The sequence below is a fragment of the Lates calcarifer genome, linkage group LG17, assembly GCF_001640805.2.
Source record: "Lates calcarifer isolate ASB-BC8 linkage group LG17, TLL_Latcal_v3, whole genome shotgun sequence".
Lineage (NCBI taxonomy): Eukaryota > Metazoa > Chordata > Actinopteri > Centropomidae > Lates > Lates calcarifer.
The window spans coordinates 10252156-10274513 of NC_066849.1; the positions used below are offsets into that span (position 1 = coordinate 10252156).

Here is a 22358-nt window from a genome sequence, read left to right on the forward strand (position 1 = left end):
GGAGAGAGAGCGAGGAAGAGACGGATGTTGCCCGTTAACCTCAGACAGGAATATGGGCAAGAAAATGTTCTTTCCACCCTGACGTAAGTACCAATAAAAAGCCCACTCCTCCCTGCTTTGTGTGTATGTGTTTTACTGTTTGTGTATGTGTGTGAAATAGAGCCAAAAGTGTGAGAGTTGGGTACAACATGTTCTTAGCTGTAGTGAGATTAAAGACCAAATTCTTACATAAATCTGTGACAAATTCACAATTCTAACTGTAAATGTGTCTTAATAATGAAAATCAGTAGTTGAGAATAAGAATGTCACTTCTGTGTTTTCAAACAGTACTGATGCAAACATACCTTTTGCAGTCTCTGAAACATTAATAACTAGGATTTAGTTATTGTTAAAAAGACCCACCAGTCAATTCAGGAGTAACAACAGGTTCCTGTATTTTTAATTTTGTGGGTGGATTGACCCTTGTCCTTAAGCATTGAATGTAGCACCTTGCATAGGAGATCCAGTGCCACACCTCAAAACCTTAAAGTGGAGATGAAAGAAACAGATTTGTAGTTTGAGGGCTACTTGGCCAAACAATGTGACACTTATATAAGTTAAACATTAATGTCCTGGCTTTTTTTTTTTTTTTTTAACTTTTTCTTTGGAAGGCAGTACTGTATGTGTGTACTTGTATCTCTGTCTTTGTGAGGACCAGTGTCAGTTATACACAGAACAAGGACTTTTTGGCAGGTCCTCACAATTTTGAGTACAAGTTTGAGGGTTTAGACTTGGTTTTAGGGTTCAGATTAGAATTAGGTTTAGGTTAGGGGCAGTGTAAGTGTTGGGGTTGGGCATCTTTACTTGTGATGGTTGAGGTTTGGTGCATTACATCAATGAATGTCCTTACAAAGATAGAAGTACAAGTGTGTGTGTGTGTGTGTGTGTGTGTGTGTGTGTGTGTGTGTGTGTGTGTGTACATGAATTGCCCACGTAGAGAGTATGAGTCAACTCTGAGAGGCAAAGGGATGGATCCCTGCCTGGATGCCCAGCAGGCCTTTTGCTCAGTGTCTTAACTCTCTCCAGCAGTTCCTGGCTGCCTAATACCCACTTTGGAGTAATCTACCTCTAGTGGTTCTAAACACATTCATTTAGAAATGTGGCAGCACCAGCTCTTAACCATCTCACCCTGTGTCAGTGTGGAAAAGTATAAATCTACAATACACAATATTTTCTTGCGTCTCTTACTTCAGCCCTGCTACTTCTCTCTGTCTCTTCTCTCTCCTCCCCATCCATTTGTATGTAAAGCCTCTCCTTGTGGACCCATACTCTGGATTACCTTGGCAAAGAAGCAGCTCACATCAGGGGGAGGGGGGCAAGGCTTGAGGAAGGTAGAATTAGATGCATTTGCATTCATACCACAGACCCACAAGAAGTGACCTACTTAAATCCCAGGAAGCTAATTGTTCAGTGTAAACACACCATATTTTACCCATGAGCAGTTATGCAACTGTCTGGGCACATCTACTTTATGTCAACAACATGGTTTGATGCTTCAGCTGTATTGGAAATTGTTTTGTGAATTCCCTGACATCAGTGAAGTGGCCTGCAGAGTAGGAAGGATGGAGATGGATAGTCAGAGAAGCCTGATTGCTCTATGGTTCGGCACTAGTATTGTATTTTACTGCAGTCTGCCAAATTCGCATTAGCTGAATAAGCAGTCAGTGCCTGGAGCAAGAGTGGTGACTTAAGCCCAGTGGTGTTGAGGAGACGGTGCAGCAGGAACAAAAGTTGCTTAGTAGCGCGTGCAAGACCATTTCAGCAATCTCAATCATCTGACCAGGATGAGTGGTTTTCTCTCACACTGTCTGGAATTGAGCTTTCCCAAAGACAAGACAAGACTTTGTGTGTGTGTGTGTGTGTGTGTGTGTGTGTGCGAGTGTGTGAGAGAGATCAAGGATAAAACAAGAGCGCCATCTGCTGGTTCAAGCTTTCCCCCCATGACACTGACACACATGCGAGTGTACACCCTCACAGAGCTCTCTGTGTGATCAAGTGATATCTATTAGAGCTGTACATCACCCCTGACAGCCAGACGAGGAGGCACGAAGTCCTAAACCACCCACCCACACAGAAACACACACATCCAAGCACACACATCACTCAGCTCATTGGAATTACAACGAGAGTGCAGACCTCTCCTCTCCTGACATCACTCGCTTCCTCTGAGCTGTACAAACAGAGCCTCACCAGACTGCTGTGTAAAATTACAATTTTACATGCTGTAGCCAAAATATATTATAATTGAGACGCAGTGTCTTTATGTTCATGACATTTCAATTGTGTATTATATGTAGAAAAAAGCATTTTGTTCATTGTTTAAAATGCACCCTTTAATCTACATTTTTTGAGCCTCCCATTAAAAAAATACTGCATGTGGTGCATATTTATCATGGAGATTTCTGTATGACATATTTCTCTATTTATTGTCCCTACTTATGAAGGATTTACCCTGCTATTTAAAGCTGGAGTGGGGAAAGCATAGCCATTTAAGCTACACTTTCTGTGCAACCACAGTTTAACAAACCAAAAGCTTGGCAGCTCTTAAAAAGCACATTTATCCCAGACATAACTGAAAAAAAGATATAGCTCTGCTCTATCTGTCATCCATAGCTCAGTTACAGAAAGACAAATGGCTTCATGTCAACTACGCAACCAAAATTACAAAGCAGATGTTTTGCTATGTTAGAGGACGCATGAGTTGTTTGAATAATGAAAATGTATGGTGGACCGAGCGAGTGCTGAAGCCTGACACTGGGCTAAGAGGAAGAGGGCGAGGCTGTTTTTACTGAGATCTGAACATAAAGTGCAGAGAGAAGTGACAAACACAGGAGGTAAAGGTTTTGCCAGTTTAGTAAACTATTCATACCCATTTTCCTTTGCCTTCATCCTGTGAGCTATAAACATTCACAGTCCAGTTTGACCCAGGTTTGCCCCTAGAAATGAGCATTTACGTGTGCCTGAGCTAGTCACAACAGGGCCAGGCTCGTCTGGTCATCTGTGGACTGCTGATGATCCTGACCTCTGACCTTTGGTGCAGGAGTAAAAGCCAAGGCTGCAGGTCAGCAAACCTTTCCCCAAGCAAAGTATTTAATGAATTTTCAACATTTTCTAGGAATATGAGTTTGAGTGAGTGTGTAGGGGGGCTGTGATATTGTCGTGACTTCCTTTACATTTTTTAACCAACTTTGGGAAAGCACTAGAGGGAGCCAAGGGATTACTCAGACAGATTGACTTGAAAACATCACTCTGTCTTTCTCCGTGTCTCCCATCCACTGTGACTAAGAGCGTCCAACAGTAGAGGACATGGCAGAGTACTCTAATTACCTCAACGAAGAGGGAAAACATTACCAGGTGGCAGAGATCCCAGCTCAAATAAACAGAGCTGAGTCGAGACAGGGACGCGAGTAAGCTTGCTTGCCTGTCTGTCTGTGTGTCTGTCTGTGGACTATAATTTAAAAAAGGTTACTGCAGGGTTACTGTAATCACATAAGAGCGTATACTATAATATTATAATGGCATGTGGAGCGTGGATACCAACTTTTGGAGCTGGAGGTGCACTGTGTATTTGTGAACTGCAGCCTATAGACTCTACTTAGTATTACAACATTTCTGCAGTGAAATTCTGATTTTCTGTGGAAAGTTGGAAAGCCACTGAAGTGTTTGCATTCAGGTGCCATACTGGTTAAATGTTTGTGTTATGGTGTCATATTGGTTTGGCATATTGTTTTCTGTCATGCACCAGTTAAATGTTTTGTTTTGGTGCAATGACTGTTGAGTGTTTTATTCCTCTGACAGTATCTATTCCTCTTGAATACTCTTTTTTTTAATTTACTTTCCATGTTATTAATTGAATTCTTGCACAGTTGAAGACCTCACACTTTCCTTTTATTTCCTTCTGCATAGAATCTTTTTCATAATTCTCATAATTCTCAAAACATTTTTCTCTTGAACTGTGCTGTTTGTTCTGGTGTCGATACAATTTAGAGTATTTGTTCATATTTTAGAAGGTCAGTGATAATGTGATAAAGTTAATTTACTGTATCTATTAGGCAAGTATTTATTCACTGAGCAGTTATTTACAGTCCATACCAGGCAAAAATCTCCCTAGAGTTGAGTCAAACATTCCTGTAATTGTGGAATACATATTGTTATTGTCCTGTTAAAACTCCATATCTCCAAGTCCTCAACCTCAGAAAAAAGAAAAAAGAAAAAAAAGCTTTGTGGCAGTGCCTTTTTATCCACTGGGATTTTAAATGGCTTATTGAGCTTAAGAAGTGGGACAATTTTCTCAACCCATACAGGAATCCTTAATCCTTTGGTTTTTATGAAAAATGTGAAAAAATGTGATATCTATATTATAAAATGTGATGTGTCATTTTATTTTGACCCCTATGAGAAGTATAGATATTTAGTAAATGGTTGTAGTTGTAAGCAGATATAAGAACATTTTGCCTACAGCAAGTGTTTATTGAACTCATTCTGAAGAATCCTGAATGATTATATATAAAAGGATAATGAATATGTTCTCATTTAAGTTACTTGAAAATGCTGTGCAACACTTAAAATGAATGCCCTTATAGCTGCTCATAGGTGATATAAACAGTCTCTTAATGTTATAAACTCCTTGGTGATAAATGGGAAGGGGTAGAGGGTTTTTTTTATTCCTTTTTTCAAATCAGATATACTTTTAGCCCTTTAACAAATCACAGCAGCTGTTAATAAAAAAAGAGGTACACTGGAGGAAATGAAATTTAAAAAGTGAAGCAGTCTAACAGGCTGATGTCAGAGCTGGTGACTTCATGGTGACTTCATGGTCTCCAGCTCTGCAGCATCCAAGAGGCTGTCATGGGCGAAGGTGTGGAAAAAAGGAAAGAAACATTCAGAAAACATGCAGGAAAAGGGAGAGAGCCAAGGAGAACAACCAGACATGGACCAACTAACAGGCTGCAGACAGACACCTGGAACATCGTGTGCTTCACTTCTCACATCTGACTGATAAACAGATAGTAAATAGAGGTAGTAAGCGATTAATTTATGATCAGGTTTATCAAAGAACTGATTCATTTTCAATCAAGGTGTGTTTATATTCTATGATGATAATAATAATTATATTATTAGAGGGGCACAGGCTCAACACCACCAACAGCAGCAGCAAAAGCCAGCAGGGGTGTAGGAGGAGTAAAAGAGGTGGCAAGCCCTCCGCCCAACCTCTCCCCCTCTTTCACCTTCCTTCCTCTCTCCCCCTCCCACCGTGGCTCACTACCTCCCTCCCTCCACCTCTCTCTCTCTCTCTCTCTCTCTCTCCCCTTCAGTCTCCAGCACTCCGGGTCCAGGTCAGAAGAATCGTGGCAGAATCGTCAAAGCGAAGATGCGGTCGGTCGGGGCCGTGGGAGTCGGTGTGCTGTGGGCGCTGCTGGCCGCCCTTGTGCCCGGCGGCGCGTCGGAGCTGGCGACGCTGGTGCAGGAGCAGGTCAGGCCCGAGTCCACCCTTCTGAAGCCAAAGGTTATGATCGCCATCGTGGCTCGTAACGCGGCGCACAGCCTGCCGCACTACCTGGGTTGCATCGAGAGGCTGGAGTACCCGAAGGAGCGCATAGCGATCTGGTGAGAGACGCACGCACGCACGCACGCACACACACACACAGGGATGCAACAGAGGCAGTTTGTGGGTTTGAGTTTACTTTTTTGGCAGCCATGACTCATACAGTAATGTGACAATGATGTGCAAAGATTTCTGTCCTACTTTTTTATCATATATTTATAGCTGTTTACCTGCTACTTTTTAGACTTGACCAACTTCTTCTATCGTTTCTAATACGAATTTTCAGAAAAGACACACGTTTTCCTACGTACAGTACATGATGCGGACTATGGCCTGCAGCAGACCGTGTTGTAATGAAAAGCAGCGTGTGTCCACGTTAATAACAATAACAGATTGTCAGAGACCTGTTGCTGCGTTTTACGATGCACCTACCTCGCGTGTCTACTGGCATCCAAATTGCACACTGTGCGAAAAGATGAAAGAGCTGCTGTGTATGTTAGGGGTTAGGCTTAACCCTTAATCATGGTTCCCTCCGTCTGATTCAGCGTAAACCTGCGGAAACAGGGCTTTTAAAAAAACAGCAGGTATGAAAGGAGGCCTCACTCCAGGTAAGGTCCTGTGCAGTCTGTTTGGTCTCATAGGAGCAGACTGAGATAATATGAAGTTATTAAAGAGGGATCCCTGCAGGTGAAGGGATGAAAGGAGACGCTGAGTTGGTCTGACAGTGGGTATTGGGGAGGGGTGTGTGTGTGTGTGTTTGTGTGTATTAGTTCTGGGAAGTCATGTGTAAAATGTGTGTGCGCCCTTGTTAAGGTCTGTATGTGGGTTATGCGATCAAAGAGAATCTGACTAGAGGCTGGTTGGTCAACAAAGTGCAGATTAGACTTGTGAGGAACGTGAGATGGAGGACACAGCAGTCACATACAACACACAGTGATGGATGTTTGCAGTGATTTTCTCCTCAGTGTCCACCTCCCTGGCATCTTTTTGTTTTTGTTTCCCACCCTTCCCTCGCTGAATTTCTTGGTTTTGTTTTGTGAAGGGATTGTCTGTTTCTAATTCAGAGACCCTCACCAAAACACACACATGCACGCACACTGGAGAAACTCAATACAGGGAGGGGAGAGGGGGCCTGTCCCTTTGGAGCGAAGTGCCAGTGTGGCTGAGCTAACATGGCTTTGTGAGTGGTTTAACTAACAGAGGAAGGGCCCCATCAGTTATAAGCTGCCTCTCTCTGTCTGCCCTTCAGTCAGTGAAGCTAGAAAGAAGTCACAGTGTATGTTTGAGGCCATTCAGTCCTATATGTCACACAAATATGTTTGTGCTAACAGGCAAATGTCACTAACAAAGAAGGACACACACCAACTCATCAGTCTCTAACACAGGGCTGTTTTAACTGCAATTTCTTTTTAATTCAGTAGCCATAGTCTATAATATTTTCACCACTGTGACCTTTTGTTTTAACCACTCTCTCATCGACTGCCATAAAATATCCTGATATTCATATATAGGAGTTAATACACAGTATGTTTAAATCACAGTAGTGTTATAATAAGCACATACGACACAACCCTATTTGGCACATGGAGGCATAAATGTGAAATACGAGGGTTGTCTAAGAGACCATTAAATGATCAGATGAAAGTAAGGACTAGTGAGTAGTTATACTTTACTATGCGGTGCTGCTCTGTTTCTGTGGCAATAATAAATTTGACGAAAAAGATTTCCAACTGGAAACAGTGTAAATATTTGAAACATCTTGAATGTTGATACAGAGTGATGATGTTACTAAGTATAAAAAATCTTCATTGGCTTTTTATGGTTAAATTTTCCTCACCATAACTCATGCAGCTCTGGGCCTCTATGTTTCTCTTTGTCGTCATTACTGCTCAACATGTAAGCCAAACCACCCAATAAATGCCAAACTCTAATCCAGCTCTCACTAATAAGTTGTATATGTGACAAACAGAATTTAAAATCTAAACATTACATCTGAAAGTCCTCAGGTTGTAGGATAGTTAGTGAAGTGGGACTGAGTAAGCCTCTTGGATGGATGAATAAAACAGTAAATCCAGCTCCCTTTGACTTATTGCTTCTAAATGACTTCAACATCACTGCTACTGAAAGATTATTTTATGGCATTTTTGTCTTTATTTGACAGTAGAGAGTGGTAAGAAGCTTGGAGAAACAGAGAGGGGAATGATGTGAGGCTAGGGCATCCAGCTGGACTCAAGCCAAAGACTTTGTGGTTGTGTGATACACATCTTCATCCATGAAGCCACCAGGTTGCTCTACTTTATTACTATCCATAGTTTGTCTATGTGTAGATCATGAAAGCACATGGGAAGCTGTGAAACTTAAATAGATAATGCCTACAATGTCTAGCTGTGAAACTCCAGTTTTTATGTGGGGACACGATGTTCCTCACATTAGCTCCTCTCTGGAGTTTCAGGCTTGAGCACAACGGAGGATTGTTTTTCCTCTTCATCTCCCCCTCTACTCATTTCAAACAGGCAGCCCAATGGAGACAGAGCAAGGAGGAGCAGAGAGGAAGGATGTTGATGATTAAATACAATAATAAGGGTGCTCTGCTCTTTATTGTGCTCCCCTTTCACCCCTCAATTGTCATCCCACAAGACCAAGGATCAAGCTGGGGTCTTTTTTTATTATTATTTGGTGCTTTGTTAATGTGCGCTTTTCACTGCAGCTGTGTATATGAAACAAGCAGCTGAAAAGAAACAGTAAGAAGCTGAGTGTAATGTGATCAGTCAAGGCATAAAGAATGATTATGATGACCGAAAGTCAGAGGATGTTCTGTAGTTAGAAAAATATTCTGGTCTTGAGCAAAATACATCATGAGACAAAAATTTGAAAAATCATGTACTACCTGATTGGTCCCTAAAATCAATTTCCCATTGATAAGGGATAAAAACGTGCTCACAAATTACAAGGAATCCTATTGTTTCTTGCTTCATGGTAGAGAAGCTTAACCATTACCAGCATAATATTGAGTTTTGTAGGCGTCCTTCAGTTAATTTGTGATTGCATAGCTGTCCGAGATGACCTGGATTATGTGTAGTATTATCCTGTCATACAATATTTACTATCAAAATTACAGCATTCTTCTTCAAATAAAAAAAAAGAATTAGGGAAGAATCTACATGGAAACAGGTGTTAAAACGACACGATGACAGCAATCTTGAGGAGTCTTAAATGGCTTAACAGCTCAGCCAGATGACAAAAGTCATCCATGTTTTCAAAAATCTAGACAGGCTTTGGTTGGTCTGAAGACGCTGGAGAGAACCAAAGTTTCCAGTTTGAGCCCGTTCACAGGATTATCTGCTCTGATCAGTTGGGTCATGTCTCCTCCACCCTGTTTTCTTCAGCTATGACTCACTCTTACAGTTGGGGTGGTCAGTAAAATCTGCCTTTAGAGTTTTTCCCTTTGCAAGTGGGTGCAGGTCTGACAGAGAAGTGGCAGAGCAGTAATACAGACTCTCACACTGCTGTTAAGAAATGAAAGAATGCAGGGAATTAGGGGAAGGGGGGGAAGGGGGTGGTCAGGCAAAGAGAAGGTGGTCAACAATGCTGGGAAAATTACCCAGAGGGCATTTAGCAGTTTGGTTAATCCACATTCCCGCAGTAGCTCGACCACGTCTTTCTTTTGGTCCTGTTGCTGCTTCTCCATCCTCATCTGTCCTAACAGGACAACCATGGACTAAAAGACACTACAAGATACTTCATATTGTTGTTTGAAGCGTCTGATAAAATGGTTAGTGAAACAAACCCTGGATTCAAGTAACAGTCTAACCTAGTGTGACTGAGCTTTGCAGCAGATCCCAGTAGTTATGAGTCAGAAAAATATGGCAAGAGGTGTCTCTGTTTGAACCTGACCTGGTCGGCTGGGTTCCTCATTTGTTCCTGTGTCTTTTATGTAAGTGTTCCTGGTTTCTCTGTTCAGCTCAAAGACATGCAAGAAGAGCTGGTGAACTTAAGCTGCCAGAGAATATGGATTTGAATTTGGTTGTCTGTTTAAATGTCTGAAGCTAGGGTTAGCAACAGGTTAGCTTCGCTTAGCATGACAACTGGAAATAGGAGAAAAAGCTAGCCTGGCTCTTCACCAACCACCACTTCTGACTAATGTGTAAGTATGGCTTTTTAAGCCATACAAAAACCAAAGTGTAAAACCCACAAGTTGTGGTTTTACAGGGGGTTATGTGCCGAACCAGCAGAGCAGAGAGAGTTAGCTGAGTGCATCTGGAGTCTTGTCATTACTGAGATGTTGCCAGGCAACCAGTGGAGACTCTAGTCTTTGTGCTAAGCTGTGAGAAGGGTGTAACTCTCCGAAAGAACTTGAATGAATGTATTTCTCAAAATGCCAAAACTATTTCTTTAACTACACTGATTCTTTGAATATTAAAGTGAATACATAACAGTGGAGAGCAGCAGAAAAATGGAGAAAGCTATAGGAACCTTTTCATGCTAGGCTAGGCTAGGATTCCTCATGACTGACATCAGAATTCAGCAGCTTTATCTTTTGCCAGTTTTGCACCTTACCCTTTGGAGTCTACTTACTATTGTTGCTGGTGAGCTGCTTCAAAGGAAATCAAAGAGGATTTCTTAAGCAGTGTGTTTGTTTTGACATCTGAGGCACAATGCAGACAAACCTCTCTAAAGTTCAGGCCAGCTTGCTATTTTTCTTTGCCTGCTGCTTATTGCCTGCCGGCAGTGCTCGTGTTCATGCAGTGAAATGCTTTCCCAGGTGCTGGACTGGGGGTCGAGATGATTTGTGGACTCGTCTGAGACAAGTCAAACCCTGAGGGATGTCAGAGTGCTGACATCATCGACCTTCCCCAGAGGACTTGCTCTCTGGTGCTCATAAAATCATGTTGTTTATTTACTCATTTATCATATAACCACTGATTCCATATTTATGGAATTGTCTCGTGACTCAGAGACAATAAGGTGTGGGTTTGTGGTGTGTTTTGTCTTAGTGTTTAACCTGTTGATGACTTTTTATCATTGCATTTTGTTGACAGGAAAATATACAGCTACAAAGCAACTGGTAACTTTCAACAACCAACTATATTATTTTCCGCTTTCTGAGTAAGACCCCATTAAATCCTGTCATACCCTAAGGCCTAAGGCATGATATGACTATATGTTAAGAATTTTCCACAGTTGCCCAAATACATGTCAAATACTTCTGTGACAGATGTGCAATATATACTGTAGCTCCTGTCAGATACTGAGAGGAGTATTTTGTAATTGTGTCTGTATCTACTATATCATGTCATGAGAAGATTGAATAGAGATTGTTAAATACTCCAGACCATACCCAGGTCTGCTCAAGCATTTTATAGGAATGATTTGCCTTATGTAATATCAGGTAACATGACATAAATAATATACCTTTTTTAAGTTGTGCACAAGTGCACAGTGTTGCAGAACAATAAATGGTCCATAACAAATTGGACTTGAATGCTGACAGAAAGGCTTTTTGACTGTATGATTTATCCTGACTGTAGTGTTGTGCTTTGCAGTAGCGTTCACTTGGTCAGAGTGCCACTCTGTTTAACTCAAGTAGTGCTCTATTAGGCAAAAAATAACCTTAAGGCCATGTTCAGACCAGTAGTAGCACTGAATAAAAGAAAAACAAACAAACAAACAAACAAACAAACAAAAAAAAAAAAAAAAAAAAAAACTTGTTTCATTGAGACCGCTGCAGTGGCACAGTGTGGGTCCTGGCAAAGAAATACAGGGTTCTCTGAAACCTGGCTTAACTTTGATCTCTGTTTCATAAGTTGCTTGAAAAATATTAGAATTTACTGAGTACACATTACTCATAGAACAAGTCATTATATTAAGTATTCTTTAATAGCAAAAGCACTCAGTTCTTAGTCCAGGTCCATCGAAGGAGGGTTTGAACAACTCCAAAGACTACACATGTGACATCTTCTGTATTTAACACTTGTAGAGATAAAAAACAAAATATTAGAGTTTTACAAGAAGCCAGCCTACTCATATTCACCTCAACTCACAAACTCCAATCCTATCTGTTGAATTACCAGTGGCTAACATACCTCATAAATTAGATTACTTTGGAGAAGCATATCCCACCTTTTTTAGTTGGGGCTAACTGCCTCTCTGATCTCCTGCCCCTTTGCCAAGCTTACACGTAGCAGTCTGTCCAGTGAACACGGAGAGATGAAACTGATATAAACCCTCCTTCAATCAATCTCCCAGTAAGACAGCAAACAGACCCCCAAATTATCAAAGTAACAGAATCTTCAAACTCATGGAAGCATTGTTCAAACTGGTCATCCTCTTCTCGGCAGGACCTGTAGCATCTAACACTCACACTGTGTCTGGTAGAGGTGAGCCTCTTTGTTTCTTGCCCACAGAGAGTTTGTCCTATTCTGCCGAGTCACAGTTTTTGGCTTTGTTTTTAGAGAGATCCATTATTCCCTATCTTCTTTCATCTGACTGACAAATATTAAAATAGAATAAAAATGTTAGGAATCAAACAGGCTTAAAAGGTTATCGGTTTTGCAATGTTGGATAGCTGCCCCTGGAGGTTCCTTATGCCAGGTGTGTTACCTCAGGGCCTATTCTTCCATGGGAGCACAGCAGTAATTCGTAACTTATTCCTGGTTTTGTCACGCATGGAGTTTGGCCATTTTAGAGATCTGTTTATCCAAATGTACGGAATAAATTATAAGGATGGAATAGGCTTTGTGTGTTATCTGGTGTAGACAACATGGGCATTTGTGAGTGATTAGCAGCATATGCTTTTGGTGTGTGTCAATATGTATTAGATCACAGTATTGGCACTGTGTACTAAAATGTGTGTATTTAATTATCTACAACGTTCTGGTGCAAATATGGGTATGAATGTGCAAGAATGTATCTGTTCTCACACATGCCTGTGTGTGTTAGGTGGATATGTGTGTCTGAATGCTATCGCGCACACAACGTGTGTGTTTGTGTTCTGCTCCTCTGGCTCAGCCCCTGTTTTCCATTCACTTTCCCAATTACCCCATAAGGCTCGCAGCGAGTCAGAACTTCCATGTGTAGAGTAACAGGCCACAGTCATCTCTGACCTTCCAATCAGTATCACCTGAGGCACTGTAATCTTCAGTCACTTCCAATTCATGGGAAATTGTAAAGGCTTTGAACATCAGCTCAGGTATTTGACATGAACTCCAGAAATGCATGGAGATTTTTCCCAGATACGCAGCTTGTAATGATGCACACTCACCAGAATATCTTGTTCCTGGGAAATTGTTTGCTTTTAAAAAGTTAAGTAATCTTCCACTGATGTTGCACACACTTCACTGGAATAGCTACCACATCTTCACTTATTTAGAGTGCTTCACAGGACATTTGACATCAAGCCACCAACTCATTCACAGACATGACTAGTTTAAGTCCAAATAAAAAGTCAGACTCTGCTGTGAGGAGGTCAGCCATTGCTTTTCCCAAGTGATACAAAGGTGATACAAAAACATCAGGAGTGAGTCCCCTCTATGTCACATGTTCTTGACATTTAAGACACATTGCATGTGTCACTCTCTAAATTGTCACCAGTCCACAGCACTGAAAATGTGATTGCCCAAATTTTAGCAGCTTTTTTTTAAATGTAACAAATAACTACAGCACAGTGAGGACCAAATAAAGTTAATGGATATATAAGGATGCTGTATTTTTCTTACTGTCACCAAATCACATGAAAAGACCAAAACCAACAATATATTCTCATTAAGTGCTTCATGCATGTCTCATATCTGTGGCACTCTCCCCAAAGGAAAAAAGGTTCAGAGGTTTGCTTCAAGAGCTGGGTACTGTAGTTTGTTGAAAATAGGACTAAATAATTGATTTGTTGGAGACTATTTTTAGCTGTGGATTAATACACATTTGGTATCACTCTGGCATATGGCCTATGGTTAGTGACATATCACCTTGAAATGGGTGTTGAGCCAAACTGTCAATATATGGAGTCACTTTATTTAATTATACTGCTCAAATATCCACAGGGTATCTGTGGAAGAAATTTTACACCTAATGATGAAGTGTTATTAGTAGAAATTACCATGTGGCCCAAAGTCCATTTTCCAAACAGAGTGACTTCAGTGCTTAATCTTTGCCAGCCCAGCACTCAAGACTCAACACACTCTCTGTAAAGTTGAAGGGATGCAGCTGACAGCATCGTACCTGCCAACAATCCAGACCTATCCTTTTTTGCCCTGTAGCAAGTATGTATTCATGGGAAAAAAATCTCTCTAGACCCAACATATCTGTTCAATCAACTGCAGTAAATGAGGAGAATTGACTTTCCAATCCCTGGGCCTTTTTCAAGCTCTCTCTCTCTCCTCTCTCTCTCTCTCTCTCTCTCTCTCTCTCTCTCTCTGCCCTGGAGTAGAAATGGTTGTTCCTGTACTTGGCCATAGACTGTGAATTCTTGCTGAGATGCCCCATGTGTTCTAGCACACTTCCAGTAGTATTGTCAGAGCTTGGCAGACCCTGAAACGTAATGGCATTTTGGTACGAGTCCTCTCATCTGGAGAAGGGGAGGCCTGAATGTGGAATGTGGATTGAGATTAGGTAAAGTAGAGGGAAATGAGGGAGACATAAAGAATGTACATGTGTCATTTTATGCTTTGGCAACATGTTTTATGTAAAACGTCATGCCAATAAAGCCAAATTGAATTGAATTGAATTAAAGAGAGTGAGAGAGACACAGGTCCAGTGTTCTTCAGGTAATGTGTTTAGAACAGTGTTTTCATCAATGGTAGAGTATTCATTAGAAAGACTGGTGCTCATGTTCCCAGGAAATATAATTTTAGTACCATCCATCTGTTTGTCCATCTGTCCATGTGTGTGTCATCAATTTAACTGCCTAACCACTGTGCTCACTCTCCCTCCCTCTTTGTTTTTCATTTCCTACCTCTTTCCTGACTTCGTTCTGTTCGTCCATCACTTCTTCCATCTTTTTCCAAGTTTTTCTTGCTTTTTTCTTCTCTTTCACAACCAGTGTGTGTTTCACATAATGAGTTGCTGTGATTGTGTGACAGAACCTGCTTTGAATGTTTACATTGTGTAATAGCTTGCATTCACAAACTAAAAAAAAGAAAAAAAGTATTATTCAGTTCAGTGCCCATTATTGACATGAAGGTCGAAAGAACAATAGTCTCTGTGTGTTTATAGAACAAATATTCTGGATTTTGATGCTAGAAAGTTACATGGTGTGTGCTCTTTGAACAGCTTTTTATTTTTATTTTTTTTTGTACAAATTATTGGCTACTACTTTAGGAGTCCTGTATCTATTTCTCAACATACATCCAAGGGGACGGGGGTCACTCTGTGTCACTGATCTGCACAGATACTATTTCAGCATCTTTTGTTTGAGAATCCTGACGAATGGCTGAACTCTCATACTGGACAGTTCTAAGTATTAAATTACATACCTCCAATGCAGATGTACAGCAAAAAGTCACGGTGTAGAGGCCTGGGTGGGTAGTGCCCACACAGCACTGCAGGACAGCCTTCTCATCCTGTCTCCCACCAACAGTCAACACTGGCTTTCTTTAATATTTGACCAAGATGAATATCTTTGCCTATTACACTTCAGTGCAAACCTGTCTGCCTTGGCCACTTTTGTTGACCCTGAGAGTCATGAGGAATTTCAGTCAGGAGGTCCCATCTCATCAGCCCCTCCTCCCACTCTCTCTCCCTCGTGCTCCTCTTGTTCCCCTTCATCCCCCTCCATCTTTCAACCCATCTACCCCCTCCTCCTCTTCCTTTGCCCTGCTGGGCCAACAAGAGGCCTGCAGCCACGTCAGCCAGACAATACTACAAAATCAACACACACACACACACACACACACACACTACTTATTATGTGTTAAAGGCATCTATGCACAGGTCTGAAAGAGGCATTCTTGCTCCTTAATTATATGCAACACCCAGTCATTATTGGCAGTGATATTAGATAGTTTATTGAATCAACAGTTAGCTGACACTGGCTTGCTGGGGCCTTTCAGACCTGTGTTTACCTAAAAGGCCCAGTCCAAAAGACAGTGCTCTCTGTTTAAGGCCAGATGTCAGCCTTCAGTTGATCGCCTTCGTGACAGCACTCACTGCTATCTGGCACACTTCTCTGGAGTGGATAACCCTACCAGGTGAGAGGGAGCGAGGCAGAGAGAGTGATGAAGTGGGCTGATACTCACGTTAGGTGACGGGGTTGCAGTCGAGACCAATGTATTATGACATTTTACCACATGATTACTGCAGACCAAACCAAATAGTGTTACAGGAATCTTTTTAAATGTTTAGCAATGTTTGGCCATTACTTTTCACCAAATGTGATACAAAACTTAATCTCTAGGGAAAATATTTTGTCCTCCAAATTTATTTAGCAAGATTTTTATTTATGCGATCTGTAATGTCATGAGTAATATTCTACACTAGTTGCTGCAGTGCTGATTAAGTACAGGTGTTAGATGTGGATATTGTACAATGGATACAATATTGACCACAGGTTACAAGAAGTGGCTGAAAAGGACAGTTTAGACAGATTAAATAACATAGGAAGAATAAATGGACATCTATGCAGCGATAGAGGGAGGGAGTGGTGGGGTGTGTAGGTGAGGCCTAAGGAAGCATGTGTTGTCCAGATGCTGATCATAAAGACAGAAAGCAGGAGATGAAGCCTAACCCTAGAGCTGCAGGCAGCAGAATAATGAGGCTGCAGTTTACTGTAAACTTCAAAACAGGAATGAGGAGACGCAGCATGAGGCAAGAAAGAAAGAGATACAGAAGTGCAGAGGGATGAGGGGGAGGATATAAGACCCCAGATTGTTGTATTTTTGTACATACTGCATACAGAACTGCATATTAACCTTGTATCTCTGTTTGCTTTGTCTGTGCAACCCCTTTTTGATTTTAGCCTCCATACCCCGATAGGCATAATCTTCACAATCCTGTAGTTTCAGAGACATCAGCTATGCACAGCTCGGGTATTTGACAGGAACTGCAAAGGCTCTTTGACTTGGCATTGTGGTCACAGTATAGGACAGTTCAGCTGCAGTGGCTGATCTTGCCTGAGGGTAGAGGAAATTGAGGAGAAGGAGCACATAGCTGCTTCCTGAAGGACAAACACATCCAAAATAAAATGAGATGGAGGAAAGGATGTCCCATAGAAATGAAGGAAAGCACCAAACAAGGCACATACAATATAAGCAAGGGTGACTTTACTCCAGGCTGTTTTCTTGTCTGTGCTTTGCCTGATCAAGCACGAAGGAGACCCATAACCAAAACCCTTTCTTTGTTTCACTCTCTTTGTTTCACATACACACACTGTGTGCGTATGCTTCCCTGGTGTATACATCAAGTTTCTAAGTTTCACGTTTCCAGAAATCATAAGGCCTGCAGAGATGTGATGTTGGTAATGGAAAATCACACAGTGTACTCAGAGTCCTAAGAGCTCATAGGGGCTGGGCAGTGGGAGGGGTAGGCTTGAAGGATGTGCTTGTGAAAAACAAGAGCCAGAAAGCAAAGCCAATACTAAAGATGATATGTGTCATCCTTAGTATAGATGCATTTTGTACTTTTATCACCGCTGCAGAAGCTGCCATATATATGTGCAATGTACAGTTATTTATGTTTTGGTCATAACAGCCACATAGCACAGCTAAAACTACAAAACTTTTCTTTATTGTGAATCTGCTGATTTATTGATACTGTTCCATTTTTTTTTCTACATTTCAAGACATGCAGATACAAATTCTACTCTTTGTAGACAACCTTACCGACCTATCACTGACACAGGACATTGTCCTGCAAGAGACCAATAAAATACTTAAAGATTCCAATTTATTTCTTCTGATTTTGTGAGCTGGAGTTAAGGTGTCATTAGCATTTTAGTGTGTTATGTGTTAAAGTCAGCCTAACTCTTTATAAGTTTGAAGGGGTTTTAATGAGCTGCATGAGGAATTCACCAAAACGTTCATCCTTAATCGATGAGAACATTTTGGAACAATTCCACACATTTTCAGTTTATGTTTAGCAATAAAATTAAGTGAAGTAAACACAAATACCCTTTTCTTTTACTCTCTCTTTCATCCCCTCTTTTCCCTCTATCCCACACTCACTATTGCTATCTCCCGTACTGTCCTGAAATATACATACACAGGTATGTGTATACACACTCTCCTATATATACTGTAGTGTATGTAGCCTCATAATGTTCTCATGTGTTGTTCTTTACCTCCCAGAAGTTCCCTCATTTTAAATCCTTGCCTGGAGCTGAGCCTGTCATTGGGAGATGGCATGTAGGAACATATTTATATCCCCCAGCGATGTGCAGTTTAGCAGTTGAAAAAGCGTGTAAATGTGTGTGCAGATGTACTCATTACCAGCGAGTCAGGTGTTTCCGTGTGTTTCCAGCCTATGATAAAAAAACACCTAGTCATCAAGGGTGTCTCCTTGCTTTATTACTCCCGTGTGTGCTAATACACGCGTGCACATGCTTGCACACACGTTTCTACTTTTTACGCACATACTCGTAACCTTTCAAACAAACTGAAGATACCTTTAAAATTTTTAAAACCACCAGTTGTTTATGTGCTACATAAATCACCAGTCACCGTGCTGTAAAACAAACATTCCCAGGACGCAAAAATGAATGTTTGTGTGTTCTGTAACACATCTGCAAGTGTAGGCATGCACACACACACACACACACGCATACTATTAAAATTATTGACCACTTTGTCTTCTTCAGGCCTCTCCAACTGCTGGTTATGTTGGATGAACTGTCTGACTGAAGATGATTGAAATTCCAAACACAAGACTGTGCAATACAAGATTGTGCATGCACCTGTGTTATTTTTTGATGTGTATTATTAGAACCTTGTGTTTGTGTGATCTCATAAGCATCTGTGTACCTGTATATGTGTCTTTAAAAGAGAACAGGTGTTTCTGTATCGGTATTTGTGCTAAATGTGGGTAAATGAAGAGTGTCAACACTGTTATCTTCCATGCTGAGAGTGCACTTACCGAAAATACCAGGACACTACGCACAAGTGTGTGTGTGTTTTTGTGTGTGTATGTGTGTGTGTGTGTTTCTATCTACGTCCAGCCAGTCTAAAATTGGGTGCAATTTTGGAGAGAGTACAGCAAGGAATATTACAGAGAGCAGTGGAAAACTCCATCTCACTTAAGTGTGTGTGTATTCATATGCACACATTGAAGTGCAGGCTTCTACCTCACACTCTGTTGCCCTTTCCTCCCTAAATGGCAATTTAAATCCAGAAAAGGGGGAGAGACAGGTGATATTTACCTTTCTGATGCTCCCAAATGTGTACAAGTGATAGCAAACTCCACAGTGATGCGGGGCTTATTTACGGTTTTAATTTCGCTTGCACAAATTTATGTATACACATGCACACTCTCACCCACACATACAGTAGCCGCAGTGTCTTCTCTGAGTCAACTCTGGGAGCTGAGGTGGAAATCTCTGTGAAGAAACAGGGATGCAAACCGCAGCAGTGACAAACAAGCAGCTGCGACTGTGCTAAATTTTACACTGACATCATTTGCTTACTGGTATGAGTGTGTGTCTGCAAGCTGGTGTGTTGTCAGTCTACTTTTGTAATATTTTGATGTCTAGTTGAATTAGTTTTAACTTGTTGTACCTGTCTGGTTATTTTTTTTTTCCTCAGAGTAATGTCTCTGTCTGTGCTCCAGCAGTGATGTTAATTAGGCAGTAAGGAAGCCTTGCAACACTTAGGCTGCCTGTTGTGACAGGAGACAATAATTCAACAAATTTGGAAGATGCCTGGACGTCTTCTTCCGTAACATGCTGTCTGAATATCATGGCAAAGTGTCACAGCCTCTTCCCTGTTACCGTGAGCTAAGCACAAATTGCAACTTTCTCCGTTATGCTTCATATCTCCTGATTTTTCCAGAATCTCCCATCCCTGAAAACAGTCCTGACAAGCCATGAAGCTTGTTTCTGTCCAAAGACTGCTGTTTAAATGTTGTTCTGGAGTGCGAGGTGGATGCACTTCAACAGGCAGCGTGGTAGTAACTGTGGCTGTTCTGTTATAGGATTCATGGTCAATAGTCTGGCTTCATTTGAATGACATCCTCTGTCGTCTGTGTTGGGATTTCAGGGCGGCAACAGACCATAATGTGGACAACACCACTGCTATGTTGAGAGAATGGCTAAAGAGAGCTCAGCGTATCTACCATTACGTGGAGTGGAGACCCATGGAGGAGCCGAGGTGAGAGTCAGACTTGGATTCTGTTCTGAATTCGCTCTGGTTTCCTCACATCATTAGTGTTTTCTAATATGATGGTGAAGATTGATTGAGCAGCTCTTATATTTCTATCAGGTCCTACACAGATGAATGGGGTCCAAAGCACTGGCCTCCCTCTAGGTTCAACCATGTGATGAAGCTGAGACAGGCGGCGCTCAAAGCTGCCAGGGAACGATGGGCTGACTACATACTGGTAAGGCAGTGATATGCTTTTAAGTATAAATATGCGATCGTGTCAGGGAATTGACCAGTTGTAATAAATCCAACCAACCCCCCTGAAAACAGAAACATTAACCCTTAAGTCAACAACACCCAAAATACAGCACATAATGAAGACATCAGGGTAGTGGCAGGGAGCTGCGGTTGTTTGCATGTGTGTATCAGCAGAGTAAAGTATAATGGCTGTGCTCTACACCTGCATGTACCAGTCAGCTGATAGCCAAGCAACTAGTGAAGGAGCCAGTGATTGTGAACATGAGTGAAATAGCCGATACCAATTACCTAATACGTGACTTCATTGCTTTACCTAATGCTTTGGCCCATTACATTTAAGCACCTATAGCTAATCAGCAGGTCAGTAGTTAGATGACATTTTTGAATTGAATTTGTTTTTGTTACACTTCACGTAAATGGCTCTTGTTTTGATTGAAGTGTAAAATGTTTGTTTAGGTTATTTATACCAGTAATACTGGACATATTTGTTAAAGATAAACCACAGGGGTCCCCAGTTTAGTTTCAGACTTTTACATTACATTACATGGCCCTCTTCCCTCTTTAGTTTGTAGACAGTGACAATCTGTTGACGAACCCTCGTGTGCTGAACCTGATGATGGCTGAGAACTTGACCCTGGTGGCTCCCATGTTAGAGTCTCGCTCTCTCTACTCCAACTTCTGGTGTGGCATCACCCCACAGGTACAATTTAAACTTTAATTCATCCAGCTGTCCATGCATCAGCTGGATTTATTACCTCAACCTGGTGTTCCTTGTCTCTCTCAGGGTTACTATAGGCGAACCCCAGACTACCAGCCGATCAGGGAGTGGAAGCGGCTCGGCTGCTTCCCTGTTCCCATGGTGCACAGCACCTTCCTTTTAGACCTGCGTCGTGAATCCAGCAGGGACCTGGCTTTCTACCCCCCTCACCCAGATTACAGCTGGGCATTCGATGACATCATGGTGTTTGCTTTCTCAGCACGTCAAGCAGGTCAGTTCGAAACCTTCAACTCACAACAAACTACCAGATCTGTAGCAGGGATGTAAATGTCTCATGACAGCTTCAGTTTGACGGAGTGAGGATCGTCAGTGACTTTATTGATTCATTAGTAGTTGATTGCAAACTGGCTTTTAATCAGCATGTGTGTGCTGCAGTTTAACATGAGGGCTTTTTATTTGTTTCATGCACATGTGTCATTAAGGCAGATGAGCAGGCGCAGGGATAAATGGATCCATGTGCGTGTTTGTAACTGTGCAACAATATCAGAGTTAGTGGATTTGTGTTTGTGATGTGAATAATCATCTGTTGGGAACTAACAGCACCATTATACCCTCCACTTCATAGACAACAAGAGCATGTGGCGTATGCTATTCAACTCAGTAAAAACAGCTAAACACATTAAAGCATTTAAACAACTGCTAACAGATATGCAAACACGAAGACTCACAGAAACACAGAGGCAGAGGTTCTTCCATCTCACGAATTAGATTCAGTATTTACAACAGCGCATTAAAGTACGTGCAGATATACAGCATTTCAGTAAAAATATCTAGGTCTAATTTACAAGCAATAAAATGCACTTTTGTTTAATTCAGCACAGCCCTGCTTGGTCTGAAGGACCAATAGCTTACGGTGGCTAATGTTAGCTAATGCTGCTAAGTGTTTGTATGATGTTGTTGCACTGACTTTATGACCTTCCTCTACTTCTGTTATTGTCAGGCTACATTTTTGCATCCACTATTATCCTGTAAATGTCACCTGTAGCCACAGTTGCCACTTTTCAGTAAAAGTTACACATATATACTTTTATATATACCCTTACTTTGCTAAAGTTAAAAAACCCTGAAATATTAAAAGTACAAATGTTTGATTAGAAAATAAAATTACAACAAATTTAACATGTCATAAAGATGATATTTCTTTCAATTGCTTGTGTATATTTACAGCAGCAGCCTCTGGTTGATTCTGAATAACTTAGACATTGTTGTTGCTCAAGCTAACAGGAGCTAACTGGCTAAATTTGGTAGCAGTTGTTGAGCATGCTAACGTGAGTGAAGGCAGGGGGCCTGAGATTGGCTAAATGGTGAGAGAATGGGGACGACATCACTGTCATGAAAAGTCATGTTATGAAACAAAAACATACTTTTAAAAAGTGAATTTTAAAATTAAAATGCTTGTAATTAAATTAAAATAGTATATATCAACAATAATAATGAAAATAAGAATGACAAAATAACA

The 22358-nt window shown here is 41.2% G+C and overlaps 1 protein-coding gene across 1 annotated transcript in view; it reads left to right on the plus strand.

The window, feature by feature from the left end:
- Positions 1-22358, plus strand: part of colgalt2b (collagen beta(1-O)galactosyltransferase 2b) — a 28667-nt gene continuing 6309 nt past the window's right edge. The window contains exons 1-6 of the mRNA XM_018667392.2: positions 1-83; positions 5355-5646; positions 19762-19872; positions 19984-20101; positions 20687-20821; positions 20906-21110. Coding sequence (XP_018522908.1) covers positions 5411-5646; positions 19762-19872; positions 19984-20101; positions 20687-20821; positions 20906-21110 — 805 coding nt within the window. The 5' untranslated portion in view covers positions 1-83; positions 5355-5410. The remainder of the gene's footprint in view (positions 84-5354; positions 5647-19761; positions 19873-19983; positions 20102-20686; positions 20822-20905; positions 21111-22358) is intronic.